Source organism: Falco peregrinus, chromosome 1 (genome assembly GCF_023634155.1).
Source record: "Falco peregrinus isolate bFalPer1 chromosome 1, bFalPer1.pri, whole genome shotgun sequence".
Taxonomy (NCBI): Eukaryota; Metazoa; Chordata; class Aves; order Falconiformes; family Falconidae; genus Falco; species Falco peregrinus.
This window is the reverse complement of record NC_073721.1, coordinates 97372550-97390735: the sequence shown is the minus strand read 5'-3', so window position 1 is coordinate 97390735 and position 18186 is coordinate 97372550. Positions and strand designations below refer to the sequence as shown.

At 48.0% G+C, this 18186-nt stretch overlaps 1 protein-coding gene across 2 annotated transcripts; it reads left to right on the top strand.

The window, feature by feature from the left end:
• The first annotated feature begins 397 nt into the window (after nucleotides 1–397).
• CCDC198 (coiled-coil domain containing 198) lies at nucleotides 398–12522 on the top strand. Of its 2 annotated transcripts, none has more exons than XM_027794697.2 (6): nucleotides 398–743; nucleotides 3917–3993; nucleotides 7862–7948; nucleotides 8631–8729; nucleotides 9235–9307; nucleotides 11740–12522. In XM_027794697.2, the coding sequence occupies exons 1-6, from the start codon at nucleotides 527–529 to the stop codon at nucleotides 11982–11984; spliced, it is 798 nt and encodes a 265-aa protein (XP_027650498.1). In that variant the 5' UTR covers nucleotides 398–526; the 3' UTR covers nucleotides 11985–12522. The 2 variants fall into 2 exon arrangements, with proteins under 2 accessions (XP_027650498.1, XP_005243101.1); XM_005243044.3 differs by having other exon boundaries at nucleotides 9145–9307.
• Nucleotides 12523–18186: the final 5664 nt, after the last annotated feature.

Here is an 18186-nt window from a genome sequence, read left to right as displayed (position 1 = left end):
GTTTGTGCTGAAGCTGCATTTTTTCTGGCAGGAGCAAGGGTGGGTGATGCTCCCTGGCCAGCCCCTGTCCCTAGACCGCTTCTCCCATGGGGGGGTGGGAGACAGTTTGACCCTTCTTGTTCTTCAAGGATCGAATTTCCCTTCCAAACCCTGAAGATTTAGCAAGAGAGCTGCTTGTAGAAATACCTGCAGCTCACCCAACAGTCAGCTAAGGTGGTGCTCCTGGTTGAAAACCACTTGCAGGTGAAAAAACACAGCTTCCCTGGAGCTTGGTGCTGGCTCCTTGAGCTGCTTTCCACTTCTCTGTTAGCAGCAGCTTCCTCTCGTCCCTGCGGGGGAATGGCCAGGGATGGGTCAATGTTTAACCGACCTGGGAAGGACGTGTGAGCATGTCCACTGGAGCCAGCCCCAGCCTTGGCAGGGAGCTCCTCCGGCTCCAAAGCTGCTCACAAAGGTCCCTCCATGTTCAGGGAGGACAGTGTGTGAGCGGATTTTCCTTCTCCTTTCAAAGCCACCACCCTGCAGAATGGGCCTGAGCTCTTCCAAGGCGCACCCCAAGGTGACCAAGGTGGCACCAATGGGTGCTGGGGAGGACATGCCTGCTCTTGCCACCCCGTACCAGCTCCCTGGTGTGCTGGGACAGCCCAGCCTGCACCCGCCAGCTGCAGCAAAGTGGGGAAAACCCACCTTTCACCAGGAACTTCCACCTCTCCGGGAAACCTGGTATGGGAGAGCTTCTACAGGTAAGGAGGTCATCACTGAAATATTGCAAAGCGCAGGGCAGAGAACCAAGGGGGCTCAGCTGGGGCTGTTGGTTTGCTTGCTGCAGCATGGGCTGGGTGCAGGGGCGTGCACATGCCATTCTGCATCAGCAGCTTTTTGCCATTTCCAGGACATTTTAGCTTTGGGAAAACTCATTCCCCCAGACCTGTTTCAGAAAGCATCTGGGTCACCAGATTTCAGGATCCTTACTCCATCAGTCATCCCTCTGGGCATGGCCCCACTCCCCAGCATCGTCCTGGCACGCAATGACCCCAGCCTGAGTCTGAGCAAGCCCTTGCACAGCAGCCCCATAACTCTTGGCCATATATGCATCCTGCTCACCTGCAGCTGCTGGGTATATAAAATCATTAGCTTAATTAGAATTCGATTCTGGGTAATGTGCTCAGCAGGGTAAAACTCAGCATCAAAAAAAATCATAGCCATGTCTTGCACAGGGCTAATTTCATAAGCCAAGAGGCAGAGGAAGGCAGACACTATATAGCTGTGTGTGTTTTTCTACAAGTGGCGCCGTGCAGCCTCTCCTGCAGCCTTTCAGAGCAGGGTTTAAATTCCATCCATACCCAAGCCCTTCCTGGAGGTGAGGAAGGAGGTTTGGACCCATCTGAAAGTGGATGTGTAGCTCTGTACAACGAGTGGGATGGTGACGAACGGCCTCCCCAGCCATGTTAGCTGGGCGTAGGGAGAAATGCCCACGAACGCCGGAGTGGTTTGAGAAAGGGCAGCGCAGAGGACGCAGGATCAGCAGCCCTAGCACCCTCCTCCCTGCTTTTCCATTTCCAAAACGGATTTCTGACACACACTGAGCAGCATTAAGCAGTGCTGCTTCACCGGGGGGTAGATATTTCCTTCAGGGTCATTCACCAAGAGGCATCAGGTAAACGGTGAAAGCAAATATACCTCTGGCACAATAGAGTGACGTTCCCAGAGCTGGAGGTCTTGGAGAGAATACAGATCAGGTCTGGCTGTACAGCAGGGCTTCAAGTACTTCATGACAGCAAGTACGACCAAATATTCCTGTTCTGGAAAACTACCATCACTGGGCATTTAACAAGTGCTTGTAAAGAACCATATATTTTTATAAAAAGTTTTAAAATTCCTCAATAAATGTCATTTTCTATTACTTTTCATTTTCAGAAATAAAAAGAGTATGCTCAAGAGTACTTGAGCGACGTATTAGCTTGAGCTGCTGTCTAAATAAGCAAAGCCTCCAAGAGAATAAGTTTTGTTTGGTTTATGATGGTTCATCCTGACTTGTGTTAAATCCCACTTCCTCCAGTGGGGAGAATCTGCTGCTACTGGAGTGCAAGGGTGAAAAATAAAAGCCATGAGAACGCCTTCAGCTCGGGCTTGGCACTGGCAGCACGGTACAGTGAGGCGATGGTCTCTATTGCTGGCATCATGCAGGTGTGCCAGGGACCATCCCTGCACCAGGAACAAGCAGGTTCGGGGACAGCAAGTACTTGGCCCCCAGTTCTGTATCTACAGAGGATAAGGGCAAGTCTCATACAAGACATAAGCATGGATAGAATGAGTGGAAATAATTTAAAACAAACAAACAAAAAACGCCAAACCAAACACACACAAAACAAACCATCAAATCTCACAAGGGAGAAATTCCCCAAAGCCATACCTCTCACCAGAACAACCTTCTCCCGAGTCCCAGCCCCTTGCCTGTGCCATGTTCCCAGCACCACAAGCCACCTCCTTACATTGTTCTTCCCCATTAGAAATTCCCTATGCACCAATTTTTTCTGCAGATTGAGAAGCAATAATTTAATCACCCTCCTCTTGCTATTACAAGCTGCTGTTTCAGTACATGTTCCTCAGCAGCTGAAGATTGTCTATGGAGAAGCCTCCTGCACTGGAAATTTTCACTTCAGGGACACATTCCTGCATGTGTGGAGCAGCCGCAGCTTTGCTCAGTGGTTAATCATTGCTGGTGCTCTGCAGAGCCCAGCAAACATTTATCTGATGGAGTCACCATCTCTTCCCATACCCCAACATGCTCCTTCACCTCCTCTGTCTTGTCCAAGTGCCCTGCCTTGGCAATCTTCCATCGGGCTCATTTAAAGGGACCACTGAAGTCCCCATAAGGTCACCTCCAAATTATTCTTTTTAATATAACTATTACATTTAGCATCAGCTATAATGTAATTCCTGCACCTTATCCCCAAGTCTCCTCCCCTGTGGCCACCTTGGGGCTCCCACCACACAGGAACAGAAGCTGCTCAGCAACAACTCACTTGACTCCACCATATAAAATGGCATTTCAATGACCCAGGACAGTTTTTTTGGAGAGCAGATGGAATAGAAAAACTCTTTTGTAAGCCAAATACTTACTGCGCATGCAAGTATTTATTTGCGCAAGGGGTGGGAGGGAAAGGCAACCAGCTGAGAGCATCAGTGCAGGACAGACCTGAGCTCAGGTCACATTCAGGCCTCAGCAAAAGCACTGCTTTAATAACTAACAGGCGAGTGCTGGGGGTGTAGCACCTTATTTCAGGCTGATTTCCAAAGATGAGGTTCTGTGATTGTACCACTTGTCCGACTGTAACCCACTAAATTCTGAGCGCACTGGCTGGCTGCATCCCAGTTCTGCTGTGGTTGGTAAAAGCATCAGAGATATTTTTTTGGTGGAACTAAGAAGTAACAGTTATAAAGTCTCAGGCACTGAGCAGCAAAGAAAAGACTCAAACTGCTGCCTGTTCCCTGCTTCAAAAGGGCAGGCAGTGAGAAAGGGGCAAAGCTCAGAGGTTTCTTGGCCAGCTGACGGTCACAGGTTGTGGCAAGAGAAAAGGACCCTTGGTCGCACGTGGGACCCAGGGAGTTGAGGAGGCCACAGGAGTTGCAGAGGATGGTTATTGTCACATACAAGATGAATGAGAGGTTGTAGAGGGAAGTAGGAAAGGTATGTAGCAGACATTTTTTAGATGCCTCAGGCACACGTACATCCTCACTTTATTTCTGCAGCTAATAGAATAATTTTTATACCACATGTTCCTGGAGTACGCCAAGAGACACTTTAGTAGGACATGTCAACTAAAAAATAGAGCAGAAAAACATTGCTGAGTACAGCCTAGCAGCTGATGATCACCCAATAGTTACTTCATCCACTTTTTCTTTCATCTTTAAGGGCCCCTTTCTTTCAACACCGTGCCAGAAAAGGGAGAAGCCAGCATCATTAAGCAGCACCCACCTCGAAGACCTCAAGTAAGGCGAGTTTGAAAAGCTCCCTATGAGTTGCTCTTATCGACCTGTTGACGTGGGCTTTCTCGGGGACATGGGCACAAGTCACAGCACCACAGAGGGGAAAACAAATACCATACAGTAACGCAAGCAGGAGGTCCTGCCTTTAGATGATCCTCCCTAGATGAGCTTTATCACCACCCAAGTTTGTTATCTGGGCCAGAGCAGATATACTGACCACAGAGAAGTTATTTTTGGTTCATTAGCACAAGACAAAGGCTACATCTTCTAAAACAGCCAAAGAGGGGCCAGTGCAGCCAGGCCCTGGACTTTGCCCACCTGCCCGACTCCTCGCTGGCCAGCCCTCACATGCTATGGAGGCACCCAGTGCAGACACATGCCCCAGCCAAATTTTAGTGCTCCCATGCGGCTGATGTGGCCAAGACTAAGCCCTTGGCAGAAGGGGTCCAACTTGCATCATGTGGGGCTGGGTTTGCCTCTTCAGGCCAAATATCCCACCAGTGTCTGGTACCAGCAGACAGACGCACTTTGCAATGTGGTCGGTGAAAATACAGAGCAAATATTTTAGGATTCCATATTTGCTATGCACGCTATGTACCCACACATACCTTTACCTTCTCCTCTCAACAGCATGGTATATACATATGCATACACACCCCTGTATATCTAGAGGCATAAAAAAAAATCCCCCCCAAAAAATTTGTTCATTCCTCCTTGAATTCCTTCCTTTCCCCTTTTTACACTTCCCAGATCCCTTCCCCTCCCAGCCCTGAAACCCATGACTCTGCCTGACCTGGCAATTGGGCTTTCCCCCCCAGGAGTCACCATAACATAACTAGCACTCTAGAGATATATTTATATCCATATAATTTACTGCAGAGGAGGAAAGGAGACACAGCTAACATACCATGCTGCACAAAGACTAAAGTTGCTATTTCATTAAAAGAAAACTAAAAAACAACAGTGACAAGAAGCCCTCCACATGCGTTTTCTGTGCTGTTATTTTTCTGCACTGATGCTTACATACAATACAAAACTGGGGTGGGGCTCAGGCCTTGGAGACCCCCCACCATGTGCTCGCAGGGCCAAGCTGGAGCTGTATTACCAGGATCATACAACTCTTGCCATAAATCCGGTTATTTAAAACCCAAAGTCCGAGAATCACACTGCTTTCTGTGCTCCACCTGACTTTTCATTGCTTCTCCACACCCTCCCATACCCGCCAGCACACCTTCCAACATTCAATCTCTTACCTGCTCATCACTGAGGATGCAAAGCTGCCAGAGTTTGACTCAGACTCAGTTCTCCCCTCTTCCCTATGTGCCCACAGAAGGTCATTGTAAACACCAGGTTCAGCCCTGCTCTGGATTGCCCCAGAGCTACAGCTCTTCCACTTTACTCCTCAGAACTTTCTCTTTCAGAACTCCTGCTTGAGGCTTTTAGCTGTGTTTCTTCCCTGCTGCTTGACCCAGGTCCAGGGGCTTCAAAACTGAGAGCAAAGAGGTCTCAGAGGGATAAAATCAGGCAGGGAAAAAGAACCACTTGTCCAAACCCCTCCAAGCACAGGTGCAGCAGGGTGTTTTACTTGGGAAACCACTCAGCTGCTGGAAATAACCACACACCCCCACCCCTGCTCTCATGTAGGCAGGACTTTCAATTAGAAATTAAAGACCAATGTTGTACCTGCTGCTGAGACCACTCTAAAAGAGCCCAGCTGTAATGGGACGTATCAGCAGCCTAACTAGGCAGCTGGAGGGAGTCCTCGGGGTTGGGGGATAAATGGGGCCAAACACAGTTCCTGGCTGTTTAATCTCTGGAAGAGATGTACGTGTCCCACCTGGCTGTGTGCCTCTGTAGCACTCCCGTGGGTCCTGCAGCTTCGAGCAGCCCCGGCACTGCTGTGCGTTACAGCAGCAAAGAGCTGCCCACACTGGTAATCCTCCTTCCCAGCCACCTCTATTACCCCTTGCAATTAAAATCCTTAGGCAAACATCTTGCCTCCCTGCACTGCTTTGAGACACTCCTGTTTCTCCCTGAGAACATCTCCGCTCTCCCAAAATTTGGTGACAAACCCGCTCCATATGTTGCCCAACAGCACACCTGCTGAAGCTGGGGTGCTTTGCTCAAGCCTTCCTTGCGGTGATTAAGGTCTTTTTACTATAATAAAGGACAGAATTGCCACCAGACAGGGTCAGTTAAACCCGCTCCACTTAGGGCTGTGGCTCTGGCCATGACTGGTCGCTTCAGAGAGCATGGGTGGCCACCAACTATTGAATAACATGTCCCTGGATTTGGTGGGAGGATGAGGCGGCAGCACCTGGAAGGAGCCCAGCTACGCCATGTGAACTGTCACGTGGAATCACAGCCACCTTTAGAAATCTCCTAACTGCACGTAATTTTTTGTCATTGATCTTAATTCCATTATGGCTGTATTAATGTATTATTTAAACACTGATAATACTCACTGCAGGATGAAGACACTGTTAATCCTACCCCATACTTCTGCCGTTGCTGTTAGGGACTGTAAACAGCTCCAGCAAAAGGCTTTTTTCCTATGGGAATATTTTCAAAGACAGCAGAGCAGGATGACGTGTCCTTCTCAAGGACTTTTAGAGGATTTCGGTCAGAGCGTATTTGCAGAGAAAAATCCTGTGAGGTTCACAGAGATGAAAGAAAAGAGTCAGTTTTCCAGCCTGTGACAGAACTTTATCCGAAAGCCTAAAAACTGGCTTCCCTGCCAGGCACAGCGAGATGGGCAGATAGATGTGGGAGTTTCTGTGCCTTCAGTGACCTGCCGCTGGCTGCCTTGATGGCACCTCGGGAGTGATGCACAGCCCGGACCACAGTTTGTGGTGTCACATGCTGCCATCTAGTGCCATTTTTTTAAGTTTCATATTCAGTTTTGTGGGGGGGTTTTTTTGATGCTGAGAGACAGGTGAACTTGGTGTTGGCTAACGGGAAATTCCCCCTTTACATGATGCTGCTGACTTCTTTTCTCCTGCATTTTTGCACTGATTTAGAGGATGCTTCAAAATTATAGCTCAGGCTTTGGCAGCAGTTCAGTGCACGCAGAGACATGTCACCATTTATTGGACACTAGTTCATATTCAAGGAGTTAATGATGTCCCTCATAAAGTGTAAGTCAGGTCTTACCGATGAAGTCCTTGATGCTCCCTTTAATTTTTACGGAAGCCGTACTGAGCTGCCACCCTAGAAGGGGACACCAGCAATATCAAGCCATGAAATGACCCAGTATCATCTAGTAGTTTGGCATCATCTAAGGAGGTAACTTAGCTCCTTAAGATAACAATCCATGCTCAGAGCAGTCTGTAAAGCAAGTCTCTGCCCACTTCCATTAGCCTCCAGGAAAGGCACTTTGTACCACGCACAGTTCTGCAGGGAAAGGTCTTAGGTTAATGTAAAAGAGATTGGTTAGACACTGGGGACGGTGCTCTGGGTCTCAAGTAACTGGGATCTACCCTTGGATGACCTGCTAGGAGACTTTCTATTAAATTATGATATGTGTCCATGCTTCAGCTTTGACATGAAGCAATCCCAGCTGGGGTATGTCTTCACCCTGGTCTTGGGCACTGTTGAGACTCAAAGAGAAATACCTACAGGCATGAAACTAGTGTCAAACTGGGTTTTTGCTGCTTTGACTGTAATGCAGGAGATCCCCCCAGTTTTGTCTTCTCCTGAAGGACCAAAGTGTTCATCTCGCTGAGCATCCACTAGAGATGTCAATCTCTTCCCTCTATTCTAAGCAGCTGGGCCAGAATTGGAGCTGGAAAAACGTCAAGGTAGTTTCATATCAGTTTTTATGATTGTATGGAACAACCAACGCTGAATATTATAAATATTGGACTTGCAGAGGCTTGAACCTGCTGGTCCTGTGCAAGCAATTGCTCCTGCAAAGCCCTGGAGTCAGCAAGAAGTGTCTCCAGTCCCCAGAATGAAGGTAAGCACACAGGTCAAGCCCTGTGTGTGAGTCATTGCTGGCTGCAGGCTCCTTTCCCTCACAGTTTGGGCATCCCAAGGAGTTCTGGTTTGCACTGGCTGCACTACTGTCCCTGGCTGAGCCTGGGAACTTGCTGAAACACTGGTGTGTGGGTGAAAGGAAACAAGGGGAAAGCTTCTGAATCTCCAGCGTGACAGTTGCCTGAATGAGGACCTGCTGAGCCAGGACCTTAAATATTTTTGAGGCTAAAGGTTTGAGGACCACTCTTTAAACCTGAGCAACTCGAACCCGTCACTTGCAGCTGGCAGGGAGAAGACCGCAAGCGCTGTGTGCTGTAACCACTGCTGGCAGTCCCAAACGTGCAAAAGTGTTTCCTTCCTTTGGATGATGAAATTTTCTTGGACAGCCGGCTCAAAGTAGTAACACCTTGGGGGGAAGAAGCATGTGTACATTGTTTTAATGACGATTTTTTTTTTCCATCATGCCCCAGAGCTGTGAGATAAACTGCAAGCACAGTGGAAATCTGTGATAAATTTCTGCAAGTTGGCTGCACAGGGAGATGCTGGCTGCCTTTATCTGGGGAGGCCCTGAGGGGCTGGGTGTGGGTTTGCAAGCTGGCGGCTGTTCCGTTCTCTTTCAACACCTGCAGGTGTATTTATTTACATTTTTTAATACCTCGTAGGCTCTGGAGAAGAGGGGGCAAAGCCCGAGACACCTCCCTGGCAGACGTCAGCACTTGCACAAGCTGCAGATGCTGGACTTGACCCGCAAGCGCCGAGAGGTAATGCTGAGATGGATTTGGGGAGAGGCTGGGTATACACTCGTATGGGGGTCTGCCCATCCCCAGTGCCTCTCCCACGGACTGGGATGCTTGAAGCCTCTTGCTGGGAAGGTCAAACGAAACATTCCTATGGCTCAGGCAGAGGAGAGGTGGGGAGCTTCCCCAGGGCCCCTGTATATTTGTGGATTTTCCAACATTTTGCCCTCACTTAGCTGCGGCTCATGGAGAAACCAAAAATCTCTGGCCGGCTCATGCTCTATCACATACCCAGTTTGGCAAATACTATTTGCTTGGGTTCAACTACTCAGCTGTGTAATTATTTTCAACGCTAACCCCCTAATGATATGCTGCATTGAGCTGTTAAAATGTGTTTGCTCCTCTGGTGCTTGTGTTGACGACTCATTTGCAAACCCAGGCAGAGCTGAAGCGAAATCACAGGGAGGCAAAAATCAATAAACAAAAAATCAAGGAATTCAGCCCAAAGAAAGTTCTTGACACTTTCCAGAGAGGCAACAGCACCGAAAGCCAAGACCTCGTCCCTGCTGAGCACAATCAGTGTTTTCACGGAGACGATCGTGGTAAGTAGAATAAATTTCCAAGGCAATGTAGAACTCGCTAGTCTCTTAAATGTCATCAGAGAAGTTTCCCCATGGAAGCTGCTTGCACTGCTCCATCTCCTGCAGTGGCACAGTGCAAGTTCAAAAGACTGGTGGGGGGAAGGCGGAGAGATGTGTTCATAAGACAAAGCGTTGGGATGCCTCAGAACAGGATGCAGGTCTCTGGTCTGGTTCTCTGACAGCACCCAAACGGACCCAAGCAGATGCGAGTTAAGCGCCATGGACTGGCCATAGGGGCGTAAAACCAAAGTCCTTAGGGCCAGGCCCCTGCGGCAGCAAGTTCTCACTGACAGGAAAGTCTTAGCTTGTCCCACATGTCCCCTACACAGCAAACTAAGCATGAGGACAGAGGGTGTCCCTGGGGTCCCACGTCCGTGGAGAGTCAGGGAGTCCATCAGGCAAAACTGTCCCAGGTGGTGAACATACAGGATGCTGCAAAGGTGAGCATACACAGGCTGGGGGGAACCTCTGAAGCTCCACCAACGTAATGGCCAAAGGGATGAAGGAGAAAAAGAAAAAGGAAAATGACTGCCTGAAGACCAACCCTTTTACCAGGTTTTGCCCCCTGCCCTCTGCCCCAGCATGGGACACCTCCTGCCTGAGCCTGGGGTGTGCTCAGGTGGACACAGGCTGTGACAACATCACAGTGGTGACTCTGGCAGCATTGGCAGTCTCTGATTAAAATGTGCCCTGACAGCTTTCCTTCAAGCACAAGACATGAGTTACTCTGGCACAGTCTCCACCACAACACGCATCCATCCTCAGCTGGGGAGCTGAAGCCAAGCCCAGCCCCACGCTGGCCCATGCGGGCACAGAGCTGGTCCCTTCCTGGAGGGAGTGCAGGGCTGAACTGGGGCAGCTGCAGGCACCCATGGGTACGCAACTGTGCTGTTCCCTGGCAGACGTGGTGCACAGGGTGCAAACAGCCAGCTCACCTCTTCAGCTGGGGTCCAGCAGGGCAGGCTTCAGAAGATCTCTTCTACTGCACCAGGCTGGTCACATACCAAAATTTTCTGCTCTGAAAAAATGTGTGATGTATCCCTTGCAGCAAAAAGGAAACCTGGATGATTACAGATCGCTGGGTATTTTCAGGGATCTTTTGAGACTGTTTTTTGGCAGAACAGTCAGCCTTGCCTCTCCCCTTTGACATGCATGAAGGACTGAAAGAGGGTACCCACACAACACCGCAAAAAAAAATGTTCAACACCTTGCAGTAAATCTTCTCTGGCAGACCCTTGGGCACATTGGGAAGCTGGAACTGGGTTCAGCAGAGGGAAAAAAGTGGAGAATGGACTGCTCGAGCAACAGCTGCCAGAGATTTGCTCCTGGCTTCAGCATTGCGTGGTCCACCGATGTGTTGCATTCACATGCATGATGTAGCCTCTGGACATCTGCCATTCTTAAATGACCATGGGGTAAATGTTCACAGTCACTGAGGTTACTCACGTTTCAGGTTTAGTTTTATTTGGAAACCATTTCACACAGCCCAGGGCCAGGCAATTTCCATTGCAGATTTGCATCCCTCTGGGTGATATGTAATTAAGGTGAGATGCTCCCGGTTAGATGATTTCCAGCCATGGCTCCGTGTTACTTCAACATCTGATGTGAAAACGCATCAGGTACAATTCATTTAACAGTGACAGATCTCAGGCTCTCTTGGGCACGTGGTCCATCACAGGAGGGAGCATGGCATGGTCAGCGCGACGGTGATGCCAGCAAACACTGAGCAGGGGCTTTTCCTTCCCCCGCCGGCCCTGAGGACAGGCGAGCAGCAGGAACAGGGGTAGCGTGAATCTGGAGTGCTGACCTACCATCCTTCGTGCTTGCGCTGGTTGATGCAGGCTGGGGGAGCAGCCGGGGGGGTTGAAGGTGCTAAGGCACGTAAGGTGACCTCACTGTCCCTAATGAAGGGGAAATCAAAGCAAATCTCAGCTGCCACTTTGTGCTGACATCCCCGAGGCACAAGCCCTGTTCTGCGTTGCTTGCACGTGACAACCTTCGGCAGAGGCTGGAAATGTATCACTGAGGGTAAAAACGCTTAAATCGGTGAAAAACTTGTCTGGCAGTGAACTTTCACCAGGAGAAAGGGGAACAGACTTGGCTGCTCCTATTCCCTTGTGTTTCTTCACCTCAGCTCTCTTCTGCTTGGGGATAAAACAATATTGCCTCTTGCCAGACTATAATTTCACCAAATATAATCCTGAGTATATTAAACCTTTATATTATACCTTACCCTGCCCAGCCCCGGGCATGAGTCTAGTCTTAGAGGGATCTCTCAGGATCTTCTTTGCACGCCTCCAGCTGCCCATAGCCATTTCCAGCCAAACTCTAGGGGACTGGGCATGCAGCTCTGCAAAATTATGACTTTTTTTTCTTTTTTTCCTCTCCTCAAGGGAATACGTGGGGTGGAAGACTCTCCAGGCAGCATGACGGGGCCGAACGCTCTCCAGGCAGGAGCAGGAAGGTTGACCTGTGGTTCTGCAGGGAGCCGCAGATGAAGGATCTGTTCTGGGACACCTCCAGCACAGGGTCTGAGGACTGGGAAAGGGAAGAGAAGATTCACCGCAAACCTATGCTTGTGAGAACCAAGACAGAGAGAATTTCTCTCTTTGATGACTTCTTTGACAGGGATTTCTAGTGGCATGGCTTGGGGCAAGAGAGATGTGCTGAAGAAATATGTCCCAGCAGCTCTGGTGGGGCTGAAAACCTCCCAGATGGGTGGACCGAGGGTGGAGACACAATGTTTGCTGTAAGCGGCATTTCTGGGAGTATGGGCCAGTGGAAAAGACAGCTGGAAATGAGGAGACCACTGATGTGGAGTAAATAATGACTGTCTGGGTCATGTGGCTGAATCAAAATATCTGAGGGGAAAAGCAGTTTGGACTGATCTGAGGGAAAAAGGAGCTTGGACTGAGCAACAGTGAAGTGGGGACAGAGGGAGGAGGAGGAGGCTGGCAAAAAAAACCCAAGCAGAAGCTGGAAAAAATTCTGGGTTAACCCCAAATACGAAGTTCCCACTGAAATGAAACGTTTTGCTTGCCTTTGGGTTACTCAACCTTTCTGTTTGACTTTTTAACCTTATATCCTTTTCTAAACCACAAACCCCCAGTTCAAAATATAAGGTAAAAACATTCATTTAGGAAGTCTTTAAAATAAATACTCTGGCATTTCTAAAATTCCATTTTTAACTTTTTTAATTTTTTTTTTTTTTTTTTTTTTATCTCCTCTCATCCCCTGCCCTAGATACAGAAGTACATGTACTTTCTTTGCTTCTAACCTCCCGTTCTATAGATAGTAGATAGTCTTCTGAAAAAGCTGGCTTTTGGTCACTTGTTTTCTCTGTTCAGGGTTCAGTGCTGCAAAGTGAAGGGTAGAAACTGAGGGATCCCCAGCGATTCCTGCAGACGCTACCCCGGTGGTGCTGGTCAAGGCTCCTGTGTCCACCCAGAGTTTGAACAAGCTGCCCCATTGCAATCAGACATTTCCATGTATATTGGAAAAGATGGTTATATGAAGGGTATCAGATCTATCAAAGAGATTCTTGCAGTTTCCATCTCTCCTAAACTGTATTTTTTCATAAAATTATCTGCTTTTCCTTATAAAGTCATTTGTTATCTGAAAGGGAACTTCACCCTGTGCTGTCTCCTATCTGGTTGTCTTCATAGGTCTGTAAAGGCCACTGCAGTAAATCATCAGCTTTCTGGAACACATTAAGTCATTCAAGCACATATATAAACCGAGATTACAGTTACACATCACGTAGTGATTTCAATGTGACAAACTGGATATGCAGGGCCCCAGCGCTATACAAGGGAGGGAGAGAGCCCACCACCAGCCCTGGCCATGACAAAAAGATCTGCCTGGTTCCCAGAGTCAATTTTGCTTCTGTTTGCAGTTGCAGAGCTGGCAAAGGGCATTCACTCTTCCTTGTGCCTCCTGCATGTCTCCCTAGGTTGCTTTCGTAAGCAACTGGTGTCTCTAAAACTATCAGGGGGTAAAACATCTTCAAATCAGCTAATTGCCACAGGGCAGGGACTCCAGGAGTAACAAATGCAATTCCCATCACAGTGACTTTCCTTTCCTTCAGCTGGAAATCTTATCCTCTAATTTTTCAAGTCGAGGCATCCAGAATAACTAGATCTGGAGTCAGTTCTCAATTATCCAGGACAGCACAGGGCTTGAGCAGCTTGGGATGGATGAAACATGTCCTGCATCACTGTCTCAAACCTGCACAACCTCCCACAAAGCTGTTTTAGATGTGTCTGCCCTGCATCCTCAGCTTCCTGGATTACAGAGCCAGAAAAAGAGCAGACGACACGTTTTTACATGTATTTAGGGGAATCAGACACCCGTGGCTGACTCAGTTTCAATGCTATTTAGCTCAAGCTTTATTGAAAATCCCAGGCAGAGCGGGAGTTGGAAATCACAGCCAAAGCCCCAAATCAAAACTGGAGCCTCCAGCACAGCTTCCCAGCACTGAGCTTCTCTGTCCTGATTTCACCTCTCTCTCTTTTTGACATCCCTAAATGTATAGCCTGTCTCTATGCTTCATGGAGAACACTGTTCCTTGGAGAAAGCCTGCACTTATGCATGATTTCACAGAAAAGCCAAGAAAACAAACCCCAACACAGAGAAGGAAGAAGAACAAAAATTATTTTAATGAGATAGGAGAACTGCTCGTGGCTAATGAGTCTGTGTGTTTTAAAAACGCCCCGAGAACTTCGCTGATAAACATGGTCATCATGTGTGAGCTGGAAATATCGTGAGAGCTTTGGATTCGACGTTGAGGGTATGCTGAAAAGGTCAATGATTTAATGGGCTGGAACAATTAATCTGGCACTTGTCTATACACCTGTTCTCTTAATGATGTGACACATCTCCCTTCTGTGTTCCCATCTGTCAACAATTAAGCTATAATTGGTGGAAATGCAATTTATTTCAGATAGAGCTGATTAGTTTTCCAATAATCATGTTGCCAGCCCTGAGGAAGAGTGCTGCCCATGGAGAAGTGTATGTGGACCAGTCAATCCATATCACAGACTGTGCAGAGAAGAGACTCTGAGCATTAATTTATCAATTTACAGTGTGCAAAATGTGCTCTAATGGGGGCAATAAAATCAGAAAACCCACTTCCTAATTCTGGTGCTCGACATTGTTTGACTGCGCTGCCCTCGGTTGTATCAATTCACCATAACCTGTAGAGGGGCAGATGGCAACTCATCCTCTTCTCATGTTTTCTAACATCCTTCCAGAGGCTGGAAATGAAAACGTTCTCTCTATTACTAAAGGTGAAACTTAGGCTTTTCTACAAATTACAGAAGATGGAAAAAAACCCACAACATGTGTGCTGCAACTCAACAAGGAAGACTTTACAGGGCTGTTTTTCTGTCGAATAGCTCCCGATTCCAAATGCTTGATATTAGCTCATCGTTTCAGGGTTGAGTCATTACAGTCAAATATGGAGAGGATGAAACTTGCCACTCAACAGAGCACACAGCTTCAATCCAAGTCACGCACCACAGAAACCCGTGGCTGTGTATCAGCAGACCCCCTCACCTTGACGCTCGCCTGCCCCCCGGGGAGGAGGGGCTGCAGCACTGCTGCATCCTGGCTGGCAGGCACAGGTGCAGGATGAGTTTTAAAGGATAATGATGAGGAAACCTGTGTAGGCTTTGATTTTGGTGGTGCAGAGCAACGCATAGTCAGAGGAAGAAGAGCCAAGAGGGAAGGTTTCAGAGCAGGGAAGTAGAGTGAGATTTGTCTGACCTAATTCTGGTTATCTAAGGGCTGTGAAGGTGATATAAAACAGTCACTTACTCTGTTTATAGCTGAGAGCGCAGGAGAAGGAGTAAGGGGTGTCTCCAGGGGTGAGGTTTCCTCCATCTGTCCTTGGATGGGGTGAGTTACCTGCTGGTTAAAAAGGCATTTGCGTGGCTATCTCACACACCCTCTCAGCTTTGAGGCAAGGCTGGACCCATCCTGCAGGTTAAACGTGTCTCCACACAGGAGCTTGCTGAGGCAGGAGCTGCTCAGCCCAGACGCAGCACCTTCAGAGAATTCATGTTTTCAGTTTTCACCAAAGTGGAGATTTTATGCAGTGAATGATGTGGCTATGGGCATCAGCAGACAGCACAGCCCTGAAGAAAGGGGCCATGTAGGCCAGGTAGACCCCTGCCCCAAAGCATAAGGGGCATTTGATCTTCCTAGTGGAATGGTTATAAGATATTTCTGGTGGTGGTATGAACATGGGTAAAACCAAGTTCTTCCCGGTCAGGATTAGCTGAACTGGTTTTACTGAAACCTTAAAACCCAATGATAATGCTCAGCCTGAAGCAGACAACTGAGCTGGGGGAAATCGGCACCAGCAGTTAATGTCTGGCAAGACCATTAGTAAATAAATACACAACTTATAAGAGGAGACATCAATGAACCTTTCCTCTGTATTTAAAAAAGCAGCCAGGTTGCTGTAATATCTGTTATTGCTCCCGAGCAGAAAAAATATTAGTTTATGCTTACTAAAGAGAGTTAGGTAAATAAAGTTGAACAAAGCCACGCTGTAACTGGATCTCATAGAATAGTCTGGATTAATGTGATTTTCTAACCTCCCTGGGCTCTGTCCCACCTGGTGCTCAGAGTATTTGACCTCCTCATGAACACGAGTTTTCAGCATCCTCCCTTCCCTAACACACACACACACACTCAAAAGCAGAAAAAACCCACTATCAAAGCCACGGGGATGTATCCACTAACCTTATTTAAACCTTTTATCTGCCCTGCCTCACTGGAAGGTGTGTGACAGGCAGCTGGGATTGCTTCAATCTGCTTACACAAAGCCGGGAGACAAAAGCACCCAAGAACATCGACTTGAGCAGCTCCATTTCAGGCTGTACATGAAGATTAAAGTATTATCATCAGCTTGAAAAATATCAGCCATGGCACGTTTTCATTTGTCTAAACAGCTATCCTCAGACTGTACTGCGATAGCACAGCCCTAAACCTGTTGCTTTCCAACGCTGGAAATAGCAATTAAGAATTTACGGTTTCCAGCTTTAAATAATTCCTGAGCAAGGTCAAGAGATGGCACAAGGGTCCCCTGATGAATTAAGAGGAGGGAGGCAGCTCCCGTTTCTCTTCTGAGCCTCTTTACCTGCTCCGGTATGGGATATTGCCTTTCCTGGGATGTCCTCTCCCTCCCAGCAGTGCTGGTGCAGGGATCTCTGGCCCAGGGAGAACACGCTCCATCTCCATCGATGTGACAGAACTGCCCACAGAGAACCTCCTGTTCTCGCAGGAGTGAGAAAAATATTTAATTCTTGCTTAGCACAAGGGTTGTAGCTTTTTGCCACCTACTGACACGTTGTGGGAACGGCTCATCCTGTGAATTCCTAAAGAAAGGCTTAATCACTTGCTGGCTCTGGCTGAGAGCACATTCAGCATCTGCTAAGTGGTCTGCAAAAATAAAAGAAAGAGCAAATACTGTACTTGGCACACTGACAGGAGGGCAATGTGTATTTGATCGGTTGTTCCTTGCTATAATTCCCTCCTTGCTCCATCCTTTGAGCACCTCGTTTCATCATTCCAGAGAGCAGGGACATGGCAGAAATCATGCATCGCACTTGCAAAACAAAGCCTTGATTTCTTACCCTTCTATCTTCCCCCACTTTATCTATTCCCCCCCCCCCCCCCCCCTTCATCTCCCTCTCAAAGCCCTGCCCGGCTCTTGCCTTTAACCCAAGGGACTTCCCTTCTTCCTTAGCTCTGCTGAAGGCTGGTGATCAATGGACAGAAGGTCCCTGCAGGACCCTGCTCATTGCTCAAGCTTAATTTAAATCTTGTTTTGATGCCTTCAGCAATGCTCAAAGCTAATAGTGCTAACACATCGCTCAGAGTGGACTTCAGCCTCTGTGAGGGAGCCAAGCACACGTGTTCATGTCTCCTGCCAGAGATGCTGAACAAGGCATCGCCTCTGCAGCCGCAGTTCTGATGCAGCTCTTGTCCCCTCGCAGAGCTGCAAGGAAGCTCAGCTGACCTGACACCTCTCTGTCCTTACAAACACACACACCCTTGGCCTCTCAGTGGCTCTTAACAGAAACAGGAGCCTTTACAAAGTGTCGTCTGTATTAAGAGACACCTGTGTCAGTCCTAGGAAGCCTTAAATCTGGGGAATCCTTCATCTGCTCAGAGCTTCTCTCATTTTGGTCCACGCAGCTTTTCTTCATGTTCACTCCCACCAGCGGTGTGCTTTGCCAGTGCACACTCACAATGAGGGGGTAGAGCAAAACTCTGTTGTGTTGCTGATCCAGCCTCCAATTTCCCTGTCCCTCCTAAGTCGCCCTGAGACGCAGCAGATACCCGTGCTGGCATTGGCTGGTAGTCCAGGCAGACTGTAAATGACCCGTTTAATTAAACCAGGTTTTATGCAGCACATGATTTAACATCCAAAATTACTTTGGTACTCAATTAAAATGCTAGATAACTGTTCTGGGAGAAAAGAGGAGCAAGAAAGTGCCAGCTTTGCAGTCACCCCTTGCAGAAACACACTTTTCATTAAACACTGAGAACTGAACACTTGCCTTTCACTGGTAGCCACTTGATCTCAGTTACAAACACCACCCAAAAGCAATCAAAGTGGCTCACAACTTATTCAGTACAGCAAAAAAGGGCTGAGCTTAAAAGCCAGGTGGCCCTTCTAGCTAACACACAAATCACCTCTGTCAGTTTAGCCGAGCTGACCTAAAAATACAGCTTTTTGCCACACAAAGCCTCCCTTCTGAGACTTGCTGGAGCTGATTTTTCTTACAGTGCTCCTCTGTCTGGAGGAGAAGCTACTGAAGCTTCAT

Excerpts from the sequence above, each read along its gene's own strand:
- CCDC198 (XM_005243044.3), top strand. The coding sequence starts at position 527 with ATGGGCCTGAGCTCTTCCAAGGCGCACCCCAAGGTGACCAAGGTGGCA. Across the intron at positions 3,994-7,861 it reads ACCCACCTCGAAGACCTCAA|AGGCTTGAACCTGCTGGTCC; the intron begins GTAAGGCGAGTT and ends TTGGACTTGCAG. Across the intron at positions 8,730-9,144 it reads TGACCCGCAAGCGCCGAGAG|GCAGAGCTGAAGCGAAATCA; the intron begins GTAATGCTGAGA and ends TTGCAAACCCAG.